Source organism: Heptranchias perlo, chromosome 32 (genome assembly GCF_035084215.1).
Source record: "Heptranchias perlo isolate sHepPer1 chromosome 32, sHepPer1.hap1, whole genome shotgun sequence".
NCBI classification, from domain to species: domain Eukaryota; kingdom Metazoa; phylum Chordata; class Chondrichthyes; order Hexanchiformes; family Hexanchidae; genus Heptranchias; species Heptranchias perlo.
The window spans coordinates 10,051,102-10,077,055 of NC_090356.1; the positions used below are offsets into that span (position 1 = coordinate 10,051,102).

At 40.9% G+C, this 25,954-nt stretch overlaps 1 protein-coding gene across 7 annotated transcripts in view; it reads right to left on the reverse strand.

Moving 5' to 3' along the window:
* Positions 1-25,954, reverse strand: part of rerea (arginine-glutamic acid dipeptide (RE) repeats a) — a 399,886-nt gene that overhangs the window by 4,267 nt on the left and 369,665 nt on the right. For 4 of the 7 annotated variants that reach the window (XM_067970324.1, XM_067970325.1, XM_067970326.1 and 1 more), the window contains 9 exons: positions 24,851-25,050; positions 23,768-23,929; positions 22,125-22,238; positions 17,065-18,386; positions 16,569-16,791; positions 14,387-15,110; positions 3,919-4,062; positions 3,445-3,622; positions 1,470-1,535 (listed from right to left, as the gene is read on the reverse strand). In XM_067970324.1, coding sequence (XP_067826425.1) covers positions 1,487-1,535; positions 3,445-3,622; positions 3,919-4,062; positions 14,387-15,110; positions 16,569-16,791; positions 17,065-18,386; positions 22,125-22,238; positions 23,768-23,929; positions 24,851-25,050 — 3,116 coding nt within the window. In that variant the 3' untranslated portion in view covers positions 1,470-1,486. The remainder of the gene's footprint in view (positions 1-1,469; positions 1,536-3,444; positions 3,623-3,918; positions 4,063-14,386; positions 15,111-16,568; positions 16,792-17,064; positions 18,387-22,124; positions 22,239-23,767; positions 23,930-24,850; positions 25,051-25,954) is intronic. The other 3 variants (XM_067970327.1, XM_067970328.1, XM_067970329.1) reach the window with 3 other exon arrangements.

Below are 25,954 nucleotides of genomic sequence, written 5' to 3' on the forward strand. Positions count from 1 at the left end.
TTCTGCCTGACATCCAGAATCGCTGCCAGAATTGGTGGAAGCTGCTTGGCTGAGTCCAAGTGGGTAAATTCCACACTCGCTGTTTTCCAGATTTGTTCTGGATTTTCAGATAAAGCACTCTTGAGAAATTTTTGGCTTTTACAGGTTGTACATAGGAACAGGTGTAGGTCCTTTGAACCCGGCTGATTTGTACCTCAACTCCATTCATCCACCTTTGCTCCGTACCCTTACCTAGCAAAAATCTATCAATCTCAGTCTTGAAATTTTCAATCGACCCAGCTTCCACAGCCTTTTGGGGGGACAGTTCCAGATTTCCACTGCCCTGTGTGTGAAAAAATGCTTCCTGATTTCACTCCTAAATAGCCTAACACTAATTCTAAGATTATGCCTCCCTGTTCTGGATTCCCTCATGAGGAAATAGCTTCTCTGAACCTACCCTATCAAATCCCTTTATCATTTTAAACACCTCGATTAGATCCCAATCTTCTTAAACTCAAAGGAATACAAACCAAGTTTTTACAACCTGACCTCAATTTAACCCTTTAAACTCTAGTATCATTCTAGTGAATCTGCACTGTACCCTCTCCAAAGCCAATATATCCTTCCTGAGGTTTGGTGCCCAAAACTGAATGCAGTATTCCAGATGGAGTTTCACCAAAGCCGTGTACAACAGAAGCATCACTGCCTCACTTTTGTATTCCAATGCCTTGAGATATTCATTAGCCTTTAGCCTTTTTGATTACTTTTTGCCTGTGCACTAGCTTTTAGCGATTTGTATGCATGGACATCGAAATCTCTTTGCTCTTCCACAGCTCCTAGTCTCTCACATTAAGAAAATATTCCGATTTGTTTTTCTCGGATCCAAAATGGATGACCTCATAGTTCCCCACAATGAACTCCATTTGCCATAATTTTGCCCACTCACAGATTATGTCCTTTTGTAAAAGTATACAATTTTCTTACCTCCACCACCCCCTCCCCCCCCAAAGCATAACACTCCTGCTGCTGAAAGTATCCTAAGTTCTCAGGTGTTACAGCAATAACTGAAGAGTGAGCAGTACTCATACCAACACCCCCATGAAAACAGTTGATAGAGAATGTTATGGAAACATTCAAAAATGCCATGAGAAGAAAGTAAACACAGACATGCAAATGTCGTTGCCGTAGATTAAAAAGGTCCTTAGTTTCAAAAATTTAACGTAGCACAAAGGTGTTTTAGCACAACTATGTCTGCGCTATTTTAGTGCTTGTGCACTATTTTAAGATTTGCATTTTGCACTGGTGCGAGGCACTTGAGGATTTTTTTTTTCGGCATGCTGCATATTTAGCAGAATGTTTAGGGGCTACTTTCAAAATCAAATAAACACAAATGGCAAGTTTCCACCATGCTAATTTTTTGAAACAAGTCCAGTATCTGATGAGAGTAAGTCACTTACAAGTTTTGTTGCAATCTAATGAGAAGTCTTTACCTCACAGAGTTCACAAGTCAGTGTTTATGGGTACATAAACGGATGCAGCTAGGGTTTCCACCTTGCCTAATATTGAAAGGAACCAAGAGTTTGATGAGAAAAAGTCTGTATCAAGTTTTAATTTTTTTTTTTAGCTGATTTTCTCCCCTTTCTCTCCTGAAGATGCTGGGCACTTAGACCAATTGTAGCACCTCCAATACCACCCTGGCCAAAATTAGCACACACCAGGGATCGAATCTGGGAGCTTCCTGGTCTTTGTGGGTCAAGTACCATATCACTTTATGCAATTGTCCAATGAATGTCGAATTTTGTTTGATATTGCTCCTGTGAAGCGCCTTGGGATGTTTTACTACGTTAAAGGTGATATATAAATGTAAGTTGTTGTTGTTGAATCATGGGGTGAGCTCATTCCTTATCAAGTTAAAATCCAATAAAACATCTATAAATTACCGGGCTAACAGGTTGGTGCTCAAATACAGAATGTTTAGATCTACATGGTCTGATGCATGTTTCCTAACCTGTGATTTGGTGAAAGGCACCCGAGGGACCACATTGTACAAGGATGACTTTCTGAGTTATTAAAGTGAAACATTATTTCTTCCAGATGCGTGAATGGGCATGTGAATGGTACAGTTAAAACGAAACCAAGCTCTCATAAGATGGCACTAAGGAACTCTAGTTATAATCTGAGAAAGCCATTGAGGTGACATTGCTTTTTAGAGATCGATGAAACGTGGATTATTTTGAATATCTTCATTTTCTAAAGGAACCCAGTGTTGGGAAGACTGGACGGCACTGGTGAAGTTTGGTTAAACTTTGGTGAATTATATTTTAAGTTTTTGGTCATAGTTTTGTTAGGTGTTTCTGGAAAGCAGAGGGGAGAATTAATCATAATAATAGAAAAATAAAGGTTACACAACAACAAAACTACTATAATTTTCATGGGCTGCTAAACTTAGTATTTTAATACACAATAAATTTAAATCAACTGTTATTTATTGCATTTCATGCACAGTGAGGCATTGTTTAGTAACACTTTCAATTTACAGGGCAGTTATAGCTTATATTTTCAAAAGGTCATTATTTCATATAGGTTTAGTTCATGACTTCTGTACAGTGACAGTGTTCTGCCATATTACTCTGTACAGTACCGCTATCAGTGAATGCTGTGATATCAGGTGTGCAAAATGCAAAGAAATTTCACCCTCCACTACTGACATTTTCACAGAGGTAGATGAACAAGGAAATTAGCATTTTTGACAAATGCTCAGTAAAACATGAGACAGAGGAGGGATGCTTTCTTCCCTTGATATGTGTTTACTTGCCTCTCATCTGAAACAGGAGTCAAATTTTCTCTTTGTTCATTTAAATTTTTTTTAACAAAATACTCCTTTTAAAAAAAAAAATTCCCCTGGACCTGCCATGATCCCAGAAAATCAGTGCCAAAAGTGACAGTGCTAAAAGCAACAGACTCACTGACACCTTTCAATGTGGATCCAAAACACCAAATGAAAAGATATACATGTCTATTCATTTGAAAAAAACATATTGTTCCATTATGGATGATCTCACCAACAAAGGGTGGCGTAAGTTCACATCTATGCCACGGTGAAAAAAGACTTGCATATCTATTTTAAGACAGTGAATTATTGTTTGCCCCTATTCAACTCTCAGAAGGTGCTCTTCAGAAAGAAATGCTGAAGGTATCTATTCACAACTGAATTTTCAACTGAGAATTTACAGACACAAATTAGCATCCTAGCACCCAATGGCACGAGCTCAGCTGCTCTGCTAGGTTGCTGAGACCAGAATTTAAGACTCATCAACTATCAACATTCAGATTCAAAATGGGTAAAGTAAATCTGTAAAAGGGCAGAATAATCTCCAGTTGGTTGAGTTTGAATTAGTGAAACTTATGGGGATATCTATTTCAAAGGGAGATACTACAACCATAGCAAGACCGAGCTATTCCTACCTGTAATAGTCTTCTTGTCCAGGAAGGGGACCTCCGTGCATATGGTGATGACCATGTAGCCACTGCTGTTCCATGGCTAGTCTCTGCAGTTCTGCTGACTGGGCGTGCATTGCCTGCAATTGGTGTGCTGCTGACATCGGGGCCGGAATAGCACCGGGCAGGTCTCTATATGGTGTACCTGAAAGCAAGACGACGATAGAAAGGTCACTTTGCTTTGCTTCTTTAGGTTGTAAAACATGACATGCTAAATGCACAGATTAAACAGAAAAAGAAATGACAATTTATCCTCTACTCAAATCCTATGTATGTATATATATCACACACATACATATATATTATGTATGCTAATTAAAAAGAAAAGCATTTGTCTGTGTAATGAACCTGTCGATAGACAGCCCACCCCATAACCTCACAATATATCAACATGTAATATCTTGGGGGAAATTATTTGCTTGAATGTCTGAATTTTCTTACCAAAGACAGGATGCCTAAGCATTTCATGTTCATGTGGACCCTGGGTCAACAGAGGGTTCGGTATCGCACCCGGTGGGTACGGAAAACGAGCCAAATGTGGCCCAGCTGCTAGAGGATCCACTAATGGATGCACACTTCCTGAACCTAGTCAAGGCAAAAAGAAAAACTCTTTGAAACTGCAGTACTGAAGAACCTCAGACACAGCAAAAGGAACCGTCTTTCAAGTCAGTGTAAAGGGTTATAGAATAGCGCAATGAGGTTTTAAATGTAGTCTATAACAAACTAATATCATCTTCTCCCCAGCCACTTTGTTACGCTGAACCCGGTTGTTTGCAATCCCACTTGCTCAGGACACCGTTCTTGCTTATCAACGTCGGCCTTAAATTCAGTATCCTGGGGGTCGAAATTGGTCCTCGTCGCAATTTTAGAACCAAAGTCCTGCGTCCCAAGCACGCCTGAAAAACATTACCCTGAAATTGGGCTGGGCCATTTCTCAGACGTCCCTGGCGGCCGCCTAAAACAGACTTTAGGTCCCTTAATTATATGAGGGATCTAATGCCTATTTTAGGTCCCTTCACAGAAATTGGTCTGTCTTGAGCAGGGCAGGTTTTGAGCGGCCACAATGACCATGCAGCAGGGCCAGCTAAAGGTGAGTTTTTATTGAACAAAATTCAAAACACCTTCCTGTGGAGTCAAAAGGAGCAGGAGTCCTGGTTCCACAGCACTGCTGACAGCTGTCGCCGGCCGCGATCAGCCCACCTCCCACTGTCATCCCCCCCTCGCCCCCAACCTCCTCCCCGAGGCCACTGCCGGTGAGGCAGGTAGCCTGAAATTCGTTGCTGCTATAGAGCGAGGTGTCTGGCTTAAAACACTATTAAATGAGCAAACTGTAGCTGCCTATTGTCATCCACTTGCAGTCTGGTCTAATTTCCCAGATAGTACAAGAAAGCTCATTTCTGCATCCATCACTGCACCAGATCCTGACAACCCACCTCAAGAGCAAGGTGGGACTTGGCTGTGCACCAGCACAACTATTTTTAAAACAAACACAACATTCAAATATTATAAGTAGCTAATTTAGTTGAGCAGACAGAAAGAAGTACAAGATGTGCAGGGTTAGAGGAAAAGCAAATGGGGAAAGAGGAAGTGAAGCCAAAAAAAGAGAGGATGGGCTTCTATGGATTTTTGTTGAAGGCGTAACAGAGTCAGCTAGAAATAAGACAATGGAACAAATCTATGTTGGGCGATAAGTAGTAATATAGATTTCCTGCAACAGAATTTTAATTGCTATTTAAAATGTTTTCCTTCAATTTTTCCTTTCTTCTCTCTGGAAGATGCTGACTCACGTTCAGGTACCTCCCCCAAGTAGTCATTCCCTGAGCTTGGAGGTTGTGATTACAATGTTTGACAATACAGAGAACACAGAATTATTAATTTTCCTGGGGTTACCCATGTGTAAAGTTCATAGTTACATATTATTTTTTACAGGTCAAGTTCAAGGCAGTCTTCATCATATCTGACTGCAAGCAGTACAGTTTCCCACAGAGGAGAGAGTTTGTTAATATGGCGATCGTGGAAGCCAAGTTGCAGTTGTCTTGCTGAGGTTAGCTTGATTCTGACAAAAAGTCTTCGACCTGAAACGTTAACTCTATTTCTTTCTCCACAGATGCTGCCTCACTTGCTGAGCTTTTCCAGCATTTTCTGTTTTCATTTCAGATTTCCAGCATCCACACTATTTTGCTTTTGAGTTTGATTATTGAACCCAGTTGATCAACAACGTGCATTACATGAAAATGGGTTCCCTTAAAGTAATTTCCATAAATGTTCACAGATTAAAGACCCGATTTTAACTCCCCTCCCCACCCCCACAAGAACAGGGCATGCAGGGGGGTTAAAATTGGGGCAGCGTACCACTCACCATCTTCTCCCTGACCTTGCGCCACACACCATTTTAACAGGCACATTTTGGTCAGTGTAAGCCTCTTATCCCAAACACGTGAGGGCCCCATTGAGATGCAACAGTTGGAGTCTGATGACATCATTTAGACCCCAACCCTATTTTTACTTCATGTCACACATTCAGCACTTGCCTCACTGGTAATATTGGGCGTCAAGGAGCAGCAGGCCCAGAAGGTAAGTGATTTTTTGTTTTTTTTGGGTTTCCTTGTGGGCTGGGAGGAGCAGGAGTGCTCCTTCAGGCCTCACAAGGAAACCTTGGGGCCTCTCTTACCCCGGGCTTTCGCCCCCTCCGCTGACCACAATTGCGTCTGCCCTGAGAGGCGGGAGTGTTACCATTGAGCCTAGGCTGACACCTTTTGTCTGGTCATTATCACATTGCGATCTTGCTGTGCGCAAATTGGCTGCTGTGTTTCCCTCCATTACAACAGTGACCACACTTCAAAAGTATTTCATTGGCTGTAAAGCACTTTGGGACATCCCAAGGTCATGAAATGCGCTGTATTATTGCAAGTTCTTTCTTTGTTTAAATGAACTCTAGTTGAGCGATATATGAGCTGCTCATCAAACAAATGTTACAAATAAGGTTGTTGGAATTCCCCAACTTATGGCTGAAAATAGATTGTCTCATCACCACAAAATAAACCTTTTCCATCTGGCATTATATGCTTTTAAATTGGGGTCTTTTCTGGGCTCAAGAGCCAAGAGTGTATTCGCTACTAAAATTAAAATACTTTCAATTAACAGTCTGTTCCTTTAAAGAACCAAACCAGCTGTGGAAGATCTTGAGAGGAACTGTACTGGATATAAATGTTAGAACAGTGAACTTGGAATATGAAAAAGAGCTGAAGATCGACAGAGTTTCAATTTCAACAAATCCACAAATCAAGTCTGCATAAGTAGAATCAATATTGCTTTATTTATCCAGGGACACCAATGATTTTTGTTGTGATCCAAAATAATGGAAGTAATATCCATGATATATTATCTGACTGATGGTCCAATTCTAATGGAACAAGATTCATATTTTCCAGGTCAGTCAGGTCTGCGGCTGAATATTATACTCCAGGTGAGAAATGTTCACCTTTGCTGCAAGGGTGAGTAGAAGGTCAGTGTGCTGATCTTATTCAGCATTTATCTCTGAGATAAGTGAATGAAAATTGATGCTGACTGTTGATTTATTCTACATGTTCTAACATGGTGGAGTATACAATGCTACAAGGTTTAGTAAAAAGAATGGTATTTTGGTCATGAAAAGAAGATGCTGATACAGCAAAGCCTCAAGAATGGCAGATATTCAGGACAGTGAAGAATTGCTTTTGAAGTCAGCCACCTATTTGAGGGATGGGGTTGGAAGTCATTACCAAGATGACTTTCACATTAAATTATATCAGTATTAATCTCACTAGAGCATTTCCACTTATTCTCTAGAAAACAAGAGTTAATACCGTGGATAGAAAATAAAAGAAATGAAATGGCAATAGATTTAATATTGAATCATGACCTGAAACTTCATTTAAAGGTTCACTAAAACCTGAAGCGAAACGCACAGGGAGTGGAGATGGCTGCTGATGATGACAAAGCCTGTATCTCATCAGTACTTTGGTCAAATTGATGCTACATTCAACAGACTCTCAAGAAATGGTTGGTTCAAAATCACTGATATTGTCTAAGTAACCCCAACTGCAGAATTATCAAACAATTCAAGCACCAATCTGGAATCATGAGTTAATGTCCAAGCTTTTTAAATTTGGACTCCAGACTGCATTCCAAAGACTGCCGAATATCGGTGTACTGAGCAAAACTGATCCACAATGAGTGAGCGCAATTTGAATCATGTACCAGAACACTTTTAATTTGAAAAAAAAACAACAGAATGGTCCAATGAGGAAACAGATAATTATGAAGCATGGAGTTACTGAAAAAGGAATATTGATTTTGTTTAAGAGAAACGGATGGTCCCACGAAGCGATTACCCTATTTATAAATAGCACTAGAGTCGCTTTACAGCACACTGCTGTAGTTCTAGTTCTTGTGTGATGGCGCTACTTCCCATGGTTCCATGAATGTGTCCTCGGTTTATTGGCAGTGGATAAAATAAAAATATAGATCACCGCCAAGTGGTGCAATAGGTTAGCAAACTGTCCTTTTACCTCAGAGTCTTGGGTTTGAACCCAGCTCAGATAAATGTCTACTCACCGTGCATTTCTAAATAAGTAGCTATTATATGGCCTTCCACCAAAGCTATGTACATGGTTCTCCAGTTTCCTCTCAAATCATTCTGTGTGCTGTAAATGATAGCTCATCCCCTTTTTCCATTAACCCAAGGAATCACCAAGAGTGTCTTTTCTCCCATTATGTTGCTACTTCATATCGATGACCTCCTCCACTCATCATTCAAGCGTATCCAGCCTTTTTCTGATGATTCCACACACATTCATCAACTTACTTCAGATTGCATGTCTGCACAATACCTACAGTCTTCTTGCAGTGCAATTGATTAATCACTACATCTTGATCGCAACCATGCCATTTGATGGGACTATGAAAATCTGCTTTCTTTCAATTTTTCTACAAAGTTATTCATGTCTTCTGTAAATCTAACCAACACTTTTTACATTTGATGGTTCCACCTGTACTCTTAACATCGACTAAAATTCTGGGCTTCTCTACCTCCTCTGACCTCAAATGGAACCCCCTACATCGAAATACATTATTAAAGCTGTGGCAAGAATCTCAGTTTCTGATTTTGCATTAACTCTGTACAAAAGACCTGAATTCCTCCCATGTTTATTGATACTATTATGGCCAGTGCTCCTCTGAACTTTCCTGGCTTGATTCTTTCAATTTGGAAATTCTACATGCTCTTCCTACAACCTCAACCTCTTGAAATGAAATCATTGCATGGTCTCCTACAATAGGTGCAGACATGGAGAGAGCAACTGGTTCCCCAATGTTAGTAGTAGAAAAGAAAGAAAACAACTTACATTTACATAGCGCCTTGCCTGACCTCAAGACATTGCAAAACGCTTCATAGCAAATAAAGTACTTGTTAAAAAAAAACTGTAGTCACTGTTGTAATGTAGGAGTACAAACTGAGGCAATTACTTTGTTTTTACTTGAGGAGGGGATAGACTTGCTGGCTGGCTGCCTGCTTGTATTTGCATTGCAGTTAAATCAACTGATTCAAGAAGCTCCCCCATCAGACACCTGGATCCCTGGTGGGTGGGAAATTTGAAACAGCTGATTATGCGAACAAAGCGCCTGATCATTCTGCAGTTGAAATTTATTCAGTTGTCTTCTATTTCTGGTGCTAATAAAGTCACTAAAAAAAAAATTAAATGTCATAGTGGGCAAGAAGTTTGTGCAGGAAATAAATGTTATAATTGCAAGTTTCCCAGTGTTAGCTGAAGGTATTGAAATGGCCTCATCACAAATAAAATGCTTTATCCTGTGCTCTTCTTGTAAGTTTCATCAAGATCTTTTTTGTTAGGTAGTCATTTGATCGAATTTATTTCCTGTTTCATTACAGCTGATATGGAGCATCTATAGATAGTGAGAAACCACATAATTCCTGGCAAGTTTTCCAGATTTTTTATCCCCTAAATCATAGAAATGGGAAGATCAAAATTAAAATTAAACGAATTGTTTATCTAACTTCACTATTGCTCATTTGAAAGTTTGCATTGGTGCAACTGTGTACACACAGGTACATTTGTAAATATCCTGTTTGTAGTTTTAAACAACAGAAGTGCACACTTATGTAGAAGCATCTGTGGAGGTTGTAGATTGATAGACAAGAAAATTAAAATAGATCAAAAGCAAAGACATACCAAAGGGAGTAAAGGTTACAGTAAAACCTATAAAGTTGTTATTGTGGACCTAAGCAATGCCAGCCAAATACAAATTAAGTGATGAGATACCCACAATAAGGACTGAATCAGAATGTAAACAGAAAGTGAGGCACTGATGACAGTATTGCAGATCACTGCCTGATAAATGGATACATTTATTGATTGATAGACATATAGATATGTTACATATCTATCTGTCAGTCTATCTACAAATCAGTCACTTTGGCAACGACCAAGCCTCCCCCGGTACCACGGTTACAACCACAGGGAAGTCTATCATCAATTTGTCCGACCACACCCTTCAACCAGACGAAATCGAGGTTCTCAGCCGAGGGCTCAATTTCTGCCCCACCACCAAAATGGACCGCATCGGTCTCGCGGCGGACACAGAGGAATTCATCAGGAGAATGAGGCTCCGGGAATTTTACCACAAACCCCAAGATTTCAACAGTGAACCCAATGAGACAATCAATGATCCAGAACAGCAGACAGAGGGATCCACGGTACAGCAACCGAAGAGGAAAGAGTCAAACTGGACTCCTCCGGAGGGTCGCTACCCTCAGCTTGACATGTATGCCCAAGCTGTCAGGAAATGCGTCAATGCCAGATTCATCAGGCGCACTCAGAAGACAGTCCAGAATGTCACCCGAGCACAACGCAACGCCATCAACGCTCTCAAGACCAACCGAAACATCGTCATCAAACCAGCGGACAAAGGAGGAGCCATTGTCATACAGAACAGAACGGACTATTGCAAAGAAGCATACCGACAACTGGACAACCAGGAACACTACAGACGGTTACCCGCAGATCCGACCAAAGAACACACCCACCAGCTCAACAAACTGATCAAGACCTTCGATCCAGACCTTCAAAGCATCCTACGCACTCTCATCCCACGTACTCCCCGCGTGGGAGACTTCTACTGCCTCCCAAAGATACACAAAGCCAACACACCCGGACGTCCTATCGTATCAGGCAATGGAACCCTGTGTGAGAACCTCTCTGGATACGTCGAGGGCATCCTGAAACCCATTGTACAGGGAACCCCCAGCTTCTGTCGCGACACTACAGACTTCCTACAAAAACTCAGCACCCACGGACCAGTTGAACCAGGAACACTTCTCACCACGATGGACGTCTCGGCACTATACACCAGTATCCCCCACGATGACGGCATCGCTGCAACAGCCTCAGTACTCAACACCAACAACAGCCAATCTCCAGACGCCATCCTACAACTCATCCGCTTCATCCTGGATCACAATGTCTTCACCTTCAATAACCAGTTCTTTACCCAAACACACGGAACAGCCATGGGGACCAAATTCGCACCCCAATACGCCAACATTTTCATGCACAAGTTCGAGCACGACTTCTTCACTGCACAGGACCTCCAACCAACACTATACACCAGATACATCGACGACATTTTCTTCCTATGGACCCACGGCGAAGAATCACTGAAGAGACTACACGATAACATCAACAAGTTCCATCCCACCATCAAACTCACCATGGACTACTCCTCAGAATCGGTTTCTTTCTTGGACACACAAATCTCCATCAAAGACGGGCACCTCAGCACCTCACTCTACCGCAAGCCCACGGACAACCTCACGATGCTCCACTTTTCCAGCTTCCACCCCAACCACGTCAAAGAGGCCATCCCCTATGGACAGGCCCTACGAATACACAGGATCTGCTCAGACGAGGAGGAACGCGATGGACACCTACAGACGCTGAAAGACGCCCTCGTAAGAACGGGATATGACGCTCGACTTGTCGATCGACAGTTCCGACGGGCCACAGCGAAGAATCGCATAGACCTCCTCAGAAGACAAACACGGGACGCAACCAACAGAGTACCCTTCGTCGTCCAGTACTTCCCTGGAGCGGAGAAACTACACCATGTTCTCCGCAGCCTTCAACATGTCATCGATGACGACGAACACCTCGCTAAGGCCATCCCCACGCCTCCACTGCTCGCCTTTAAACAGCCACCCAACCTCAAACAGACCATCGTTCGCAGCAAGTTACCCAGTTTTCATGAGAACAGCGTCCACGACACCACACAACCCTGCCACGGCAACCTCTGCAAGACATGCCAGATCATCGACACGGATACCACCATCACACGAGAGGACACCACCCACCAGGTACATGGTTCATACTCCTGTGACTCGGCCAACGTTGTTTACCTCATACGTTGCAGGAAAGGATGCCCCGGAGCATGGTACATTGGCGAGACCATGCAGACGCTGCGACAACGGATGAACGGACACCGCGCAACAATCGCCAAACAGGAGGGTTCCCTCCCAGTCGGGGAACACTTTAGCAGTCAAGGACATTCAGCCACCGATCTTCGGGTAAGCGTTCTCCAAGGCGGCCTTCGAGACACACGACAACGCAAAATCGTCGAGCAGAAGTTGATAGCCAAGTTCCGCACCCATGAGGACGGCCTCAACCGGGATCTTGGGTTCATGTCACGCTACACGTAACCCCACCAGCAAAAAGGGGGAAAAAATTTATATGTTTTTTAAAATTCTCTCTCTCTCTCTGCCATTTTAAGTTTCTTTCTGCTTGCCTGTGTAAAAGACACAATGTATATCGAGTGTACTGGGACGTTCTGTTCTCCGTGACTGGCCTGTTTGAATAACAACGACACCTTTTGATTGGTGTGATGCTGTCCCAACATCGTATAAGATATGCGATTTGAGAACCTTTTCATTCAATCATCTGACGAAGAAGATAATCTCCGAAAGCTTGTGATTTTAAAATAAATTTGTTGGACTATAACCTGGTGTTGTAAGATTCCTTACATTTGGTTAAATTAAGACAGACAGTGCTCTTGGGGTACAGAAAAAGCTTGATGAATCTATTGGTATTACAATGCAATAGATCCTTGGTTCATCGGTTATGGTATAGGCGATCGAATGGCCTGATTGTGGATGGCCACCTAAGCCATTCAGCGGTTTTCAATGTAGCAGGCAAGTAGAGCTAAACCCAGGCAGACAGATGATAATTAAGAAAAATGAGGAATCAGGTGTTACAGATTAGATTCCAACTGAAACTACAAGGGCTGGAACTGTTTGGATCAAAATTCAAGGTAACAGAGAAGGGATAAATCATATGCCATGTCCCTCTAATCAGCTTTTCCAGGGCCGAATGAAATACAATTATCGCACAGATATTACCATTGCCTTGCTCAGTCTGGATTTTCAGGCAACCAGTGACCTGTCTTGTCCACAGTTGTAGCTAACTCAGCAAGATTCAAATTTCTGCATTGGATATATTATGCAAGTTCACATTTCCTCCTATTAGCCTATCCAGTCAGCATTGCTCACTGATTAATCAGACTGTGAAAAAACATTCAGATTTTCGAATGGTTTACTGAGACACTTACCTCAGTGTTGAGAGTGCCTTCTTGAGATTTCCTCCCACGCTCCACAACTGTGAGGCCTTAGCTAAGCAATTCCTGTAAGTGGGAGTTGAGAATGTGCACTCTCAACACAAAGGCAAGTAAGTGCCTTCTTCTGCAGTTATACAATTTTATTAATCATCTCAATTTTATTAACAAAGCACTTATTTTTTTTACACACAACCAAATTATGCAGCTGAGGATTTTTAAAAAAAATGGTATTTAAGTACTAGGATCCAATACTGAATGCTGGCTAACACGAGTTGCCAAGGAAACAAAATACTGCCTGAGTTTGTGAAGCTTGGCAGCTCATTATTTTGAGTACTGAGAGTGTTTTCTAAAATTGGGATACTTATTCATTGGTGAATGTGAACATTTGCTGTTCTGTACATTAGTAATTTATCCCTTTGCATTCTCTGAAAAATATATTCATAAACTACAGTCATTTCAGAATGTGCAGATTTTTTTTCTAATGTTACACCTTCAATACTAGTTGTCTATTGTGCTTATAATGTTCCATAACCACAGTTCTTCATCTGTACATTGCCCTTATCACTGTGCATTTTCAGTCAACAGAAACAAAAGAGAAAGTGAACAGGTTCAGATTGCAAAAAATACTAAGTTATAGATACAAACGAGCCCGCCTATTGGTTTTGAACTTGTATAACCATGAATAATGCTAATTCAGGACTACTTACACAATCTTAATTCACCCCAGCCACCCATCATTCTATAAAACGTACAAGTGAGCTACTGCGCAACTGTGCATCATCACACAATTGGTGCCGGAATGCTTTTAAACCTTACCCCAATGACTTATATATTACATCTTATATCAAAATGGCAATGTTGCTTTACTACTCTTTTCACTGGCAGCGAGGACCACATTTATAACTCCTTGCATTTGTGTGGCTTATGTTTTGAGCTTTTAATATTAGTGAAATAAAAAGTAGAAATGCAAAGTATATTACATAGTCGATCCTTGCTTTCAGAATTTAAGATTCATATCAGAATAAAGCAACTGCATTACATGTATTCTTCATTAGTGAGGGTGTCATAAAATTGTTGCACTGAGGTTGTGGTATCAGATGCATTATATAGTTATATTCATTCAGCAACATCACTATCAGATTCATAATGCTTCTACATCTTTGAGCACACAGATAAATACAAGGACAAGATGACATATAGCTAACAACTTTTCTGGTTGTTAATAATCAGAATCCAGTCAACTCACCTTGATGTAATGGATCTTGCTGATGTAGGTGTAAGTGTGAATGTATGTGTGAATGCTGGTGGTGATGTGGTGTCACATTGAACATCTGTAGTCTTGTAAGTGGGTCATTTGCAAGTGATGCCATGCGTTCAGCATGTATTCTTTCTGCTGCCAGTCTATCAGCGTAAGACATTTCAGGCCGTAACTGAGGGCCTGCAAGTGCAAGTCTTTCCCTTTCTAGTGGATTCAATCCAGGGTGGAAAGGAGGGAATGGATGAGCTCCTGCTGCTGGTTGGAGTGTTAATGCACCATGCCGAACAAATGGATCCATAGGATTAGCAGCTGGGTGCAGACCGTCCAGTTCAGGTGGCTTAACCTCAAAGCCTGGCTTCATCCTTTCACGGAACTCTCTTTCCCGAATCTCTCTCTCCCTAATCTCTCTTTCACGCAGTTCTCGTTCTCTCATTGCAGGGTCAGCACTGTAGAGGCTTGGCATATGGTAAGCCAAGATTGGATCAGAGGCATTTAATGGAACAAAGAATGGATGGTTACGATTGGTTGGAGACATGACATGTGGCCGTGCATATTCACTGAGAGTCCGTAGTGCTGGGGTGTCTGGTCCAATGTATGGAGGTACAGCTGCAATAGTAGTAGGTGGAGGCTCAAATGAAGGCCTTAAATGTGTTGGCCCAGCAAGTTGAGATTCTGCCATGCGTCCCTCATGGGAGGAGCTAGATGCTTTCTGCTAAAGGAAATGGAACAAGTTATAATGCATAGAAAAAGAAATTTGCAAATACTGGGAACCTGAACTAAAAATAAAAAATGCTGGAAATACAAAGCGTAATATAATTTAACCGTTTTCAGGTCATTCAACCTATTAACGCCCTTTCTGTGCTTGGTGCATCTATTGATTTTTTCTCTTTTTCCTTTTTTATTTCTTTTTTCTTTTATTAAAATGCCTGCTTAGTTTTCAGTTCTGATTAATAGTACACACCAAAAACACCATACCCTGTCATTTTTCATTAGAAATGCTGACTGACTTGTGTATTTCCAGCATTTTCTGTTTTTATCTGTAATAATGCAATTTTGTAAACAGCAACTTCATCATTTGGAATGACACGAAGGTGGAACTATGATCTAATCAGACATGTAGCAAGTATACTAATTGAAAATCATCGTATTGAGAAAAATGATTAACAAAACATCTAGCGATTTAACTTACATGGTTTTACAACATTGACCGTTTTTGGTGACTTCAATTGCCAACATTTGATTTGTTATTTTGGATGATATTCTTCAACATTTCTATAATTGGCTAGAAACTTCATACATCTGAACTCTAACAGTGCACAGAAACAGAACTTCTGTGATCCAGCTTAGAGTTTTGGACTATATTGGAGATGTTTTACATTACTTTTGAAATGAGCAGAACTGTACTGGAGTAGTATTCGTCTTTTCCAACACATTTCATCATTAGTAAATGGGTCAGGTTATAAAATTTCACTAAATGTAATTCCCAGGCTTGTTCATTGACAAAATGACCTGGTGCAACATGAAACAGATATCTAGGTAGCTAGTGGGAGCAGCTAGCCATTTAAGTTTCTGCCTCTCTCCTTTTAATAAATGATTTTTCTTGCTTTCCTTTAGATTCATCTGCTAAACATTTCCCAGGTAAATGAGCAGGGCAGACAACCTGTTGCCAGATCTCTGCCAGGACAGTTTAGTTAGAAAATATGAGAGTGCCCAGGTTCCCTCCCCTTCAGGAAAGGGCCTACAGCTTCCACTCAGCACAATGATGGAATATCTATTGAAAACCTAAAAAGAGTTCACCTGTAATAGCGTCACACAATAACAATATCTTACACCATCAGTAATGTTGCATTGAATTACATAAAATATACAGCATAGAAATAAACCATTCAGCCCAACTAGTCCATGCGTTTATGCTCCTCACGAGCCTCCTCATCTAATCCTGTCAGCAGAACCTTCTATTCCTTTCTCCCTCATGTGTTTATCTAGTTTCCCCTTAAATGCATCTATGCTATTCGCCCAAACTTCTCCTTGTGATAGTGAGTTCCACATTCTAACCACTCTTTGGGTAATGAAGTTTCTCCTGAATTCCCTATTGGATTTATTAGTGACCATCTTATATTTATAGCCCCTAGTCAGAAACAATTCAGCAGCTCCGATGAGCAGCACCTACCGCTGCTCTCTCAGCTTCCCTCTCTCGCTCCCGTTCTCTTTCCCTCTCCTTTTCTTTTTCCTTTTCCTTCTCTTTCTCTTCTCTGGCCTTCTGCTCAGCTTCTCGTCTGGCTCTTTCTATTGCTTCTTCCCGTTTCTTGGCCAGTTTTGAACCTTGCAGTGGTACAAAGTACAAGTCTGATCTTGCACATGAATTGTAGCCACGATCCAAATGTTTGATGAACCTAAAACAAAGCACAAATGATTAACAGAGAAATGGAAACATCACTAAGACAAAACCCTACAGTTTTTCGCCATGCATCACTTATTCCATTCTGCAGGAGGAAAGAATAACCAGTGCTTGCAACAAGTAGTTTCTGAGCAGGGAAATTTCTTGCAATAATAAATAATTACACCACCCATAATATTAAAAAAAAGTGCAATTTAAAAAATAACTGCTGTTTGTGTGTATTTTCTAAAGCTACCAGCTTTACAGAATACAAAATAATAAACTATACCTGGCTGACTGGCTGGCATGGCTTGGTGTGCTAACAACTGTTGGTTCTGGAGATGGACTCCTGTTTGGAGATGGTGGTGGACTATCTGGTTCATCTGGCTCGTCCTGGATTTCCTCTTTAATCTGAATGCTAGTCACCGTGGCAGGAGCAGTGTTTGTAATATTCCCAGCGGAACACATAGATGTAACAATGGAAGCTGTAGGCTGAATGGTAGAAATGGATGCAGCACTGGATGTGGAGGATGCTGATGGAGATGCAATTGTAGGAGTCCCTGATGGGATGAAAGAATGCTGGGAATATGGGGGCTGAGAAGGAACTTGGTGAGATACTGCTTGAGGATGAGTTGCAGTCGCTGGGAGGCTCTGGGCTTGGGTTAATACTGGGGGTTGAGCAGGAGGAGGCTGAAGCTGTTGAGTTTGAGGCATTAACTGCAATGGAGGTGGATGGACAGAGGGAGGATGATGGGTGGAGAGGGAGCTCAATGGTTTTAAAGCTGGAGGGGGTGGCAGATTTGAAGGCATTTGTGGGAATGGTGGAGGTCCTGCAAGATGGGTTGGTGGTTTGTGTGACTGTGTATTAGAAATAGGAGTAATTGGTGTAGTGGGTGGTGGCTTGATATGAGGCATAGTCACAGGAGCAGGTGGCAAAGGCTGCTCCCTTGGAGGCTGTGCTTGGGGTGGTGGTGGAGGCTGCGCTTGGACTTGGGTAGGAGCGTGTTGCTGTGGGTGTGTTGCAGTTGGTGCCTGGGCAGCAACCTGCTGTATCTGAGGCTGAGGAGTGATGGAGAATGGTGGACCTTGCAGTTGATGCTGTATGTGAGGCTGAGCTTGCAGAGAGTGAGGCAATGGTTGCACCTGAGCATGAAGCTGAGATTGTGTCTGTGACTGGGGGAGAGGTTGTGATTGAGGTTGTAACTGTTGTTGAATTGGAGGGTGCGGCGATGTTAGTCTCTGGGGATGAAGCTGCGATGCAGGCTGCATCAGTGAGTGAGGTGGTGTCTGACTCCGAGGCTGTGAAACTGGGGACAATTGTTGAGGAACAGATACAGCACAGGAAGATGCTGGAGGGGGCATTTGTGGTGGTTCCAGTGGTGCTAGTGGCAGAGAAGCACACGCACTCTGATGTACTGGAGGCTGAGACTGTAATACTTGTTGCTGTGCGGAGGAATCAGAATCACTCTCATTGTCCCTTGGGCTTGGTATACTTGGTGATGTGCTGCGATTGTCCTGATCAATATCCTTTGGATCACTGCTTCCTTCATCATTAACACTGCGGCTGTCAGAACTCTCTCCTTCAGATGGTGAATTTGGCCTACTGATCTCCTGTTACAAATCAAAAGAGAGATAATTATGAATGATCAAATAATATTTACTAAACCTCTTTGGTCAACCTAACTAAATGGCAATTGCTTCATGAACATAAAGCTCAAGTACAATGTTGGCTAACTTATAAGATATACTGAACTTAAAAATGATCAATGCACAATTAAGATGCTAATTTTAAACCTGAATGACGAGGGGGTTGCATCACAGTAAAGCTGATTAATTAGCCAATACCTCTTTGATTTTCCCCAATTTAGGCTACACCACCAGTACATTCTACCATGAAGGAAAAGCTGACACTGTCCACTTTATCGAAGCAAAAATTCTACCAAACAGGTTTGACATAAGAAGCCTTTGAGGGGATCTGCAGCACACAAACCAGCTTTACTCCCATTTTCTCGATCAGAGATCCTTGCCATGGATGGAACAGCGAACAGAAAGTTCAAAAACTGGAGTGAGCCACAAATCAATCCACCCACATATCTGTCTCCTTAAAAATGAATATTGACTACCCAGTATTATTCTGAACACATTATTGTTGATTTAATTGTCCCGAGGACTGAGATTTCATAAAATCAAAAATGAAAACACATATCAGTAGCATAACTACCATTCCTCTCTTGGGTAGAGATGACAAACCTTCATTTTTGAAGTATGCAGTCAAATACAGCTTTCCAAGAATGCAAAAGTAAGAAAATCACCGAAACTTGTAACAGGTTTGCCAACTGTAAAACTGAACGATTAAGGTTAGCTAATAGTGAAGCTTTAAATATGGCAAGTGACATTAGAAATAAACACTCTAGCCCTTTTGTATCACACATACTAACTGTTGCTTCCATACCAGTTGAAACTTCCATGGAAACATTTGTGAAACCATGTTTCATACCGAACATTACAATTTGCACCATCAAGGACATACGAGTATTCTGCACAAGATATATAATCATCTAGATTATGAGTCAGAACAACAAGTAAATTTGGAAGCAGCAAACTGCGATTCTATTTACACAGAAATATTAACATTTAAATTTTCAAAGCAGGTTAAAATTTCAATTGGGGAGTTTACATTCAAAAAGATGCATTTGTCTTTTCATCAACATAATTCAACAGCTACACTTTAATCAACTTGTCACCTTAACAAACAAAACGTAGCTTAGACACAGCAGGTTAAATTAACCCAAACTTAGTTTACAAAACCCATGTTTCACCCTGTAAATATGAAGCAGATGGTGGGCTTTTTCCTTCCATCTAACTGTTTTGAAGCATTGCCATTTACCACATACTTACACTGCAGAATCATGCTTTCTATTGACCTGCAAACGTGCTCTTTGACCTCCTCTCCCCCAAAGCTCTAGACTGAAATTACATTATTTTTTCACTAAAATATTCATGGAATACATAATTTAAAATCTGGAACATTTGAAATAGCAAGTTAGCCTATGGAAATTTAAAGCAGCATTTATGATCATTTTTAAAAGGTATTTGTTTAGATCAGACTGAATCTGACAATTAAAAGGGAGAAAATATATAGTTCAACGGCAGAAGGGCAATTTTTCAGTGTGCTATCACTTGGTTTCAGTCATATATTTTTTCAGTGATGTCCTATTAAGATGGACAAGACTTTCCTGACCATTTTCAATATTTCAAATCTCTGCGCAGCATTTTTCTTGCTAGCTGCGGATACAAGTCGAGCTGATGTCTGAAGTGGCATTACAGTATCCATTATGAGATAAACCTACAATTTCTGCTAACCATAACCCAAATGGCAGACTCCAGCATAGCTTTATTGTTGATGTGTCTTCCTTCCTTGTTCCATTAGCAAGTTTGGAAATTACAATTTAATTCATTAGAAAATTCACACATTATTGTAGGCTTGCCCCACACTTTGTATATACTTTAGAAAATCTCCAACTTTAATTCTAGAATTTAAAACCAAGAGCATCACTTTCATTATAATTTAACTACCTGTACTAACTCCTCCTATGTTCAACTCAACAGTAACAATACAATTTTATTGGAAGACTTACAATTAAATTACATCCTACAGTAAACAAAATGGAATTATCCTCCTTTGCAAATTATAAGATAGTGCACATATTGCTGCACATTTACAGCATTATTGCTGTCCATTGTGAATGTCAGAACTGCATTTTTTCCAATGAACATTTTTCCATGAGTACTGAATCTGATAACTCGATTTAATTGTTGTTTATATCAACACCCACTTCAGGGCACCTCTGGTTGCGACTACTGAGGAGAGTGGAAATTGGAATGAATCAGTCTCTACTGTGCAATTTGTCCAAAATGCTACACTCCCTTCAAGTATACTCTCGACAGTTTAAAAACAACAAACATCATCATTCTTCAGTTCTGTCAGCTGGGACTAATGATGGGTTCAAATTAGTAATGTAATAATTGCTGGTCCTTGTAAAAACACATGGCCACAAAGGAGCCAAGAAAAAAACCTCACTGTTTTCTGCAGATTGCTGGCAGAATATATGACAAGGTGTTGTTTGTAAGCGTAGTAAATGTAAATCAGGATTTACAGACTATAGACTTTGTCCAGATTACCTGCACCAGATCCATCCTGTGTGCTAAGCATCATTTTGTCTTTGGTTGTGCCATTGGCAACGACAGAGCACTCCAACAAGCTGCATTTTAGCCAATTTTGCTGCCAGCAGCATTGCTTGTGAAGTATGTGGAATCAAAGATTAAGAAACACAACAGGTATTTATATATATCAGTTGGAATTTTCTTTTCAGTGGATTATTCTGTGGAGTCATAAGCAAAAGTTATATCACAGAAAATACAGGGAAGTGTGGGACCATTTTTTGTGCAAATGTTTTATTTTCCATTCTGCGTATATTACTGCTCTTCTGCTTGATCCAATCTGCACTCCTTCCTTTTTGCTTCTCAACTTCATGTTTTTGTTGAATGTGTTTGAAATTTGTAAACCAAAGTTAAACCATGATCTTTGAGCTACACAGACCCAGGGTCCCAGGTCTGCGTTGTGTTAGCTGATCTTAGTGAGGGTGGCGATAGTTGTGCTACAGTCGGCCTCAGCATATCCGGGTTAGGAAAAGAAACATCAGCTAGCATTTCTGCTACCCTTGCTGAGGTGCGTATTGTGAGAACATCAGGGAAGACAGGATTGGGTTTGGCTGTGACGACCTCCACCCATGGAGCTGTAATCCAAAAAGGAAGTCACTGTCTTCAGGATAAGGAAGGGGAGAAAATTGAAGAGAAAGAAATGACAAGTTCCCCCCATCCCCCAACCCCCAACCCAATGGATCAATGGGTAAATGTAAGGCACTGAGCTCCACAGAGCAGGTAGGTGCCAGTTTCTGGTCTATGAGTTAGCTGTTACCAATCAATATAAGTCATGATCAATGTGGTCTCCTGGGCTAGTTTATATCGCCTAGAGGGATCGGAGAGGAATTTCCTAGATTTTTCCTCCCTAATTAGCCTTGGGTTTTGGATGAGGTTTTTCGTTTCTTTTAGGAGACTACATGGCACCAAGGCGGTAGGAGGTCTCCTGATGTGTGTGTGGGACAGGTTAGTTGTCCGATGTTTTGATATGTTCGAATTCAAAAGGTTGCCAATGACTTTTGAGATCATATAAAAGCTCGTACATTGCACGTTTGGAAATGTGGCAAATACGCCCAATTCCTTTACTTAACAGAAATTAACTATGTGATGATATTTGAGTAATAGTTGATTATATAGCCAAGTACGTACCTGTGTTTTGGATTTCTTTGCATTTAATCTCTCCGGTTCTTCTGTGTCAGAAGCAGCCTTATCTCTTTGGCGTTTGGCACTCTTTGATGGTGATGATACATCATCCTTTGACCTCTGTGGTGCAAAAAAGTTGAGACCAGTATTAGCACAAGTAGAACAAAACTGTTAATAAGTTAATCAAAGATTTAAATCAATAAAAGAATGCACAGTTTCAGCACCTCAACATTTTTTTTAAGAACAAGAATTTTCTAAATGAGAAACCATAAAGAAAAACAATAATCCTGATTTTAACTCGGGGCACAAGTGCGGTGTGAGCAGGGTGAGTGACAAGCCTGCACCATTTTAACCCCCAGGTCCCATCTGCATCCTGGAGCCGATTCTCCCACCCGAACCCGGCAGGAATCACTAACTGGCAGGAGTGGGATTTCTGGTAGTAGGAAGCCATCACGGGAGACCCGAGGAATGGTCCCCAGCACTAAGGTTAGTCATCGGAGAAGGAGGATCGGGAGGCAATCGTGGGCGAGGGACGAGGGGAAGTCCGTGGCAGGGGAGGCCCAAGGTTTCCTTGTGGGGCCTGGAGTAGCACTCCTGCTCCATGATGAAACCATTAAAATTTTTTTAAAAAACCTTACTTTGCTAGGCCTCTTCTGGCCCTGGATCCATCTGCTGTCTCTGGTGGGTCTGGCAATCAGTGAGAGTCGCGTGACTGCATGTTAAATTCGCGTCAGTGTCCTATTTGCGTCATAGTACCACGACTTTTGCACATTGATGAGGCCACGAAATTAAATTGGCGGCAGGTAGGAGAAAGGAGTAAATGGGGAGGTAAGTACTCTGATCTATTTTAACCCCCATGTGAGCCCCATTCTCATTGGGAGTTAAAATCGTGACTAATATTTTTCAGCAATATTATGACACTGAAATGTACTGTTCTACCACGACTTTTCAGTACCCAAAGATACAGATAAAAGTTCTGGTCCTACTCCTGTAACAATCAACAATCAAATGCTCCACTCAGATTGTTTTGGAAAGGAGGGGGTTGAAAAGTAATATGCATTTTCACCAGAAGAAGTGCCAGAGACAGCAGACTACTGATTGGAGAGCATTCAGCCAGCACAGATCCAAAAAGTTTTGCCTACCACAACCAGTCAACACAACTGTTAACGTGCATTAGACACCCGTTATTTCACTGGTTGATGAATGCCTATAGTTTAATGTCTTCCTTGCTTAAAAGATGTTCCACAAAAATATTAAATTGCAATGGATTTCTGCCATTCAGATCAAAGCATATCAATCCATACATATTTGCAATGGAAAGAACACCTACATGAAATGCAATCACTTTAGTGCTGTAGTATATGTTGAGGTAATATTCATTGATTGCAATATTGTAGTTCACAATGGCAACTTTCTACTTAAACCTTCAACCAATCACTTCCAGTCTCATTTTGAGTTTTAGTGGATTTAAAAAAAAAAGTGACCTATAAAATGGTTTAATTTCAAAAATTCTTTTCTGCTGTTTCTTAGAATATGGACGGTGCTAATTCGAAAGCCCGTCTCTCCCTAACCTCAAAACAGGTCCTTCTCAGTAGACACGACGATGTAGCATGTAATTGCTTTTACTACGACGATTATCAGAACATTACCTTGCTGGATTTTTTCATAGAGTCTGCTTTGCTATCATTACTGGATGTGCTGGTAGCACTGGGAGAGTTACGGCCGCTGGACCTGATGTCTTCATTGATAGGTGAGGCTCTACCGTCAGGACTGGCTGTCTGTTTTTTACGACCACTGCACAGTGAAGACATCTAATTGACATAAAATTATTATTAGACCCACATGGAATGGGGTGATTAATAATTCATGAGCGCTTTTATAACAGTGTTAGCTACCAATTAATATTTTCTAGTTAATTACTGGTAAATGTTGGTGGTTGAGATTCCATTTGTAATATTTCTACTTTTTAAATAAGAAAACTGCGTACTAATTTTGAAGGTACAAGCTTGCTTTCTGTGTGCACAAAGGAATTACATAATTACTTTTATAAAACCAGCTCTATAATCTGAACACTTCTGACTAATCCTACCTTAACTGCCAGATATCACTCATCTTTTTTAGTCCGATTCACTACAACTTTAAATGAGAAAAAGAAACCTTGTGCTCAGGTAGTTTTATCAGGAATGTTGTATAGATTAGAATCTAAGTGTTTTTGAAGTTCGGCTTATACAATCTCACATAAGGGAATATTGCTGTATGTTGTTCAAGTTTCCAATATTTTATTAGCTGTGACTGGGACAAGAAGTGCTTCTCATTGCAAAATTGAACTCAACTTTTATTTTTTTTATTAGCCTTCCATCAGTTTTCATACCGAATGGCAATGGTTTCATATAAATTTGAAATATAGAATACCCAACAGAGAACATTTCATTTATCCTACATGGATAAAATGACAACACTAAATTATAACAGTTTGGTGTCATCCAGGCTGTATGTTTTAAAGCACAGTGTAAATGGTTTTACATGATATGATGCATGTAGCTGTGTGTCATACTGCACCACATAACTATGTTTGACAAGGCAACAAATTAGAATACTCGTCGCTGCTAAAATACATGGGGCAATTTCAAAGAATAGTTCAGAACTACTCACCACATCTGCATCACATCGATTCTGTATAAATTTACTATTTTATAAGACAAAAATGAAAGAAAGAATAATGACTCTCATACCGAGCCCCTACTCCTTCTGGTCCTCATGCTATGTTTCCCACTGAGCACATCTTCTTCTTCTTTGACTGGTTTAAACATAAATGGTGGCGGATCCACTGGTTTCTCGATTGGTGGCAACTCTGCGTATTTCTTGAAATGAATCCGACACTCTGTGCACAGTAATATGTTGTCCCTTCCTCCGTGATGCCAGTCCTTGGACGCTGATTTAAAAGAATATATATTTTCTATAAACAATCTAAAGAGTGTGGTAAACATTTCTGAAGGTTCTGAAATACAAGGACTCAATTTGGTTATACATTGTTAGAGATTTATATCAAGAATGGCTAAGAAAGCTGTACAAATCAGATTAATTCTAACTGTATCATAATGGTGGAGTGTGTTGAAGCCAATGTTCGTCACCATGCAATGATGGGTCACAGAATTTTGATTCTCTCACACCTCCCCCCGCCAGTGCTGTTCTGGGGTAGCACGAAGTTGAGGCCAGAGAGAGGAAGGAAAATCAGAGGGAAGCTTTATTCCTCTGGTATTCTGGTGCATTTCTTAGTGGTTGAACAGAGTGGCATTAGTGCAAGTGTCGGAGCACGTCACCTATGCATCTTCTCACTGCAGAGACTGCAAGGAATGAGGAGAAAATTAAGGCTTTTTATTTCCTCCAAATCTAAACCCTTTGATGTTTCCCGCCATGACATTGTTCTATGAAAGCCTATGAGCGCAGGGTTTAAAGAAAACCTGAATTGGTCACACTTTGAAAACAGAATTTCACACCTGAGTTACAGATGGTGGTAACTCCACTGGTATGTACTTACCCACTGATTAACCCCCATTTGTATCTTTGCATTTTCAAAAAAAATATTTGTACTAGAGCTCTGCTGCCCATTTTACTGTGCAAACATTAAGCAGCTGCTAACCAAGGTGATATTATTGCAGTGTACTTCCTCCACAATACTGGTAACAGGAGGACCAGTTTGAGCTTGCCACTGAGTACTCAGTCGAAACTGGGGAGAGGAGGATGGAAAGAAAGAATGGCTGTGATTGGTTTCTAAGTAAGCCAAGCATGCCAGCAATCATGAATTGGATACACTTCAGCATGATCCCCTTCTCTGA